This window comes from Terrapene carolina, unplaced genomic scaffold, assembly GCF_002925995.2.
Source record: "Terrapene carolina triunguis isolate 2854851 unplaced genomic scaffold, T_m_triunguis-2.0 Scaffold7194, whole genome shotgun sequence".
In the NCBI taxonomy this organism is placed as follows: Eukaryota; Metazoa; Chordata; order Testudines; family Emydidae; genus Terrapene; species Terrapene triunguis.
In genome coordinates, this window is record NW_020671545.1 from 1 (window position 1) to 4,350 (window position 4,350).

Sequence of the window (4,350 nt, forward strand, 5' to 3'; positions counted from 1 at the left end):
ATATCACATGTTTCTTGAATTGTCCTCATGTTAAGATCTTCCAAAATGCTTTTTTATCTAAGTTAAACAACGAGATAGCTGAAGTATTTTCATTTCAGGGGTAGGCACAAATATAGCAGAAAAAGAGAGAATGCTACGCTTGGAATGTTCAAATTAAAATTCTTGTCTTGTGTACATGCCTCTCAGTTTTTGTTCAATGTGTAAGGTCTACATAATTGTCAAAATGTAAAATATATGCCATGTTGAAAATTACAATATATCCCTCACATAGAAAGTGCAACAATCACTGCCTATGAAAAACATGCCACAGAAAACAGAGAAGAAAGATGTATCCGATAAAATGATATGGGGAAAACTGTGAAACTCCCCCCCAGCTAGGTACAATTAGAGGAGGGATAAGCACAGGATCTTTGAGACAGTGTGAGCTCTGCAATCCGGTCTTCCAGAGGGATTGGTAACCTAGGCACTCTTCCTTTTTGTATTCTGATGTATTAATCTTTGACTAATAATCCTTAATTAATAAATTGATTAAGCCTAGTCATTGGACATCTCTTGTTATAAATTTATATTGCACCCACAACAAGTGTGCTCGTGTCCAGTTACTTCAGTTAGTTGCTCAATTTGTGGTATGCTGTTGTTCACCACTTCAGAGTAGAAATTTTAAAACACTACTGTTTCCGTGCCCAGTAACTTGGAGCATTCTCTCCCAATGACTGAACTGCATTTGAACTTCCTCCCTGTCATCATGGAGGGGTGAGGAGCAGCCACAAATAAAAGAAATTCTGTTGTACCAAATGGTCATTTGTCTCAAAATCCTCAGTAAATCAGAGGTAAATTCTGTCAAACAAATGTAATATCTAATTGTGAGACCAAACCATCTTCAGGAAAGAGAAAAACTCACAACACAGAGGGCTTGAAAACACCTTCAGTTTCATATAAAATGAACTTCCAGAGCAGGTTATATCTGATAAATCAAAACAGATTCTCCCATTGCGTTCTCCTCTGGTCCATTCAAACTTTCTTCACCCAGTGCCACCTCATTATTAATGTCACGTTATGTACAAAAGATTTAAGCTTCATCACAAGAGGGAAATGCAGCCAACTTTCCCATCTGCGAACAATCCCAGTTCAGCAGGAAAAAGCCCAGAAGCAGCTTTGCCAATAGATGGAAGCCGAGATGAAAGCACAGAATGACTACTCTGTGTTTGGAATCCATTCAAATCCCCCTTCCAGGTCTGTGACACTTTCACATCTAGCCGCAGTGAGTCTGATTTAGGATCAAAGCGTGACACCTAAGCACAGGGGGCACACAGAACACGGCATCACATGACACTTTGGGAGGTGCAGGGGTAGAACGTGGGGAGGATAAACGCTATTGTGGCTTACACAGAAGCTAATGCTCCTGGGCCGAGGGGTGATTGTGACAGTGATGGGGAAGGAGGGAATCCCTTTGACACACCCCATCTCCTTTAGGTAACACAGAGACTGAAATTACACATTTCATCCCCCTCCCCCGCTCCTTGTTCTATTTCAATCTATTTTAATTGAGGAAAATGGTAGAAAAAATACTTCTGTCCAGCATAACCCTGAGCAAGGTGAGAACAACAGGAATTGAGACAATCTGTCCCCAAGGGGGAAGACGGTGACTAACAATCACTTTGTAATGGGGGAATGGTATCAACGTGATCCTCGGGGTTTGTCTAGACTAGGAAAAATGATGGAGGTGAGCTCAGGTCAAGGGGAAAGCTAACCCCAGCCACTGTACCCGGGTTATGTCTGCACTGCAAATGTAGTTGTGTTGTTAAAAGAAGATCGCTAAGCTGAGCGGCTACCTCCATGTAGAATCCCCGTGGAGACAAAGCACAGGTAGTTTTTACCTCAGTGTAGCTAGTCAAGGTCAAACCCATCTCCCCCACCTGGTGCTGATGGATATTTCTGGCAGGAGGAGGACACTCCCAAAGACAAAGGAGTTGATATAAAGGATCATGAAAATCACCCCAAAGAAGGGGGAGGTGCAAAATAGAGGCAGGCAACTCACATGGAGCTGAGACACCACACTGAAGAAAATGGTGCAAACTATGTGGGAATTCGCTAATGTATTTTACAAAAAATCTTTGGCCGGCCCAAGTCAAGACATTTATGGCATTACTCGCCTATGTGGATTCTCTTATGTTTGATAAAAGTTGAGCTCTGACTAAAACTCTTCCCGCACTCAGGGCACTTGAAGGGTCTCTCTCCTGTGTGGATTCTCTGATGTGTGATGAGGGTTGAGCTCTGACTAAAGCTTTTCCCGCACTCAGAGCATGTGTAGGGTGTCTCTCCAGTGTGGACTCTCTGATGAGTGATCAGATTTGAGTTCCGACTGAAGCTTTTCCCACACTCAGAGCACGTGTAGGGTTTCTCTCCTGTGTGGATTCTCCGATGTGTGATGAGGTGTGAGCTCCGGTTGAAGCTTTTCCCGCACTCAGGGCACGTGTAGTTTGTCACTCCTCTATGGATTCGCTGATGACTAATAAGGGCTGAGCTCCGACTGAAGCTTTTCCCACACTCAGAGCATGAGCAGAGTGTCTTCCCTACATGGATTCTCTGATGTGTGATGAGGTTTGAGCTTCGACAGAAGCTTTTCCCGCACTCAGAGCACGTGTAGGGTCGCTCTCCCGTGTGGATTCTCTGATGTGTGATGAGGTGTGAGCTCTGGCTGAAGCTTTTCCCGCACTCAAGGCAGGTGTAGGGTGTCTCTCCGGTGTGGATTCTCCGATGTGTGATCAGGTTTGAGCTGTGGTTGAAGCTTTTCCCACACTCAGGGCATGTGTAGGGTTTCTCTCCTGTGTGGATTATCCAATGCCTAATAAGGTCTGAACTCTCACTGAAGGTTTTCTTGCACTCGGCGCACGAATAGGGTGTCTCACCCGTGTGGATTCTCTGATGTGTGATAAGGGCTGAACTCCGACAGAAATTTCTCCCACACTCAGAGCATGTGTAGGGTGTCTCTCCTGTGTGGATTCTTCGATGTTTGATGAGATTTGAACTGTGATTGAAGCTTTTCCCACATTCAGGGCATGTGTAAGGCATCTCTCCAGTGTGGATTCTCTGATGTGTGATAAGGGCTGAGCCATGACTGAAGCTTTTCCCACATTCAGGGCATGTGTACGGCCTCTCTCCAGTGTGAACTCTGTAATGTGTGATGAGGGTTGAGCTCTGACTAAAGCTTTTCCCACACTCAGAGCATGTGTAAGGTCTCTTTCCCATATTAATTCTTTCATGTCGAATAAGGTCTGAGCCACTACTGAAGCTTTTCTCTGGCCTATGCTGATTCTCACAGGCTTTTGCCTCTCTACAGCTCCCAGAAACTTTCTCTTTGCATCTTCCTGCTAATGTCCCATGTGGTTCCAGTTGCTCAGCATCTTCCTGCTGGGAATACTCATTGTTCTCACTCACCATCCCATATCCTGGAAGGACAGAGAGAGAATCCAGACATAGGTCACTCCCTGTGCTGGGGAGAAAGGAAACGTCAGAGAGAGGAATGGGAAAAGGTGGGAACAAACTCAAATAAGTCTGGAGAGATCAAACAAAACAGAATTTAATTTCCGCCATTCTTTCCCCTCCACTCCCCACAAACCCTTCCCCAGAGGACAGAGAGAAGAGGGTCATTTCTTGGTCCACAGCCCATTCAGGAAGAAGGAAGATTAAGGAGGGAGCTACAACCTTATGTCAGTCAGGAGAGGCGGGAAGTCATGAGTGACAACTGCTATGAGGATGTCACACCTGCTGGGAACAATTCTGGAGAAGTCACAAGATCTTTGTAGGGAATCCCAAATGTTTCCTTCATTCATGGACAGTTTCTGAGTTGGTTTAATGGATGCCTCACCTGTCTGGGCACCTTTCTGGAGCTCTCTTTCCTCAGAGTCCTGAAAATCTGGGACCCACAGTTCTTCCCCTCGTTCCAGCCGGGAGATCACATCAGGTTTGGAAACTGGAAACCCTGCGTAAGAGAACAAAAACAAGAGAGATCAGTGGAATTTGTGGGATACTTGTCACAAAGAGCATTCCATGGTTTTACCCTCAGCTCATTTTAAGCATCCCGAGGCCACCTTCCTGGGATCCAAGCAGCAGGACAGTTATTATTATTAATCAGGTTTATTATAGTAGTGCCAAAGGGCCAATAAAAAATGGGGCCCCATTGTTCTAGGCATTGTATAAACAGAGTAGTAGATTGCCCATGCCCTGAGGAACTTACAATCTATATAGACAAGACACACACCGGGTCAGGAAAGAATCAGAATACACAAGCAGAGTGAACAATGTAATGGCAGACAGATATGATAAACACAGGCATAACTTGATACTATT

At 44.8% G+C, this 4,350-nt stretch overlaps 1 protein-coding gene across 1 annotated transcript; it reads right to left on the reverse strand.

The window, feature by feature from the left end:
* Positions 1-2,133: 2,133 nt before the first annotated feature.
* On the reverse strand, positions 2,134-3,441 carry LOC112121976 (zinc finger protein 271-like). Its single transcript, XM_026661488.1, has one exon. It carries the CDS (start codon positions 3,439-3,441, stop codon positions 2,146-2,148), a length of 1,296 nt encoding a protein of 431 aa, XP_026517273.1. The 3' UTR covers positions 2,134-2,145.
* Positions 3,442-4,350: the final 909 nt, after the last annotated feature.

What these genes read in the sequence shown, in the direction of transcription:
- LOC112121976 (XM_026661488.1), bottom strand. Translation starts at nt 3,441, where the DNA reads ATGGTGAGTGAGAACAATGAGTATTCCCAGCAGGAAGATGCTGAGCAA.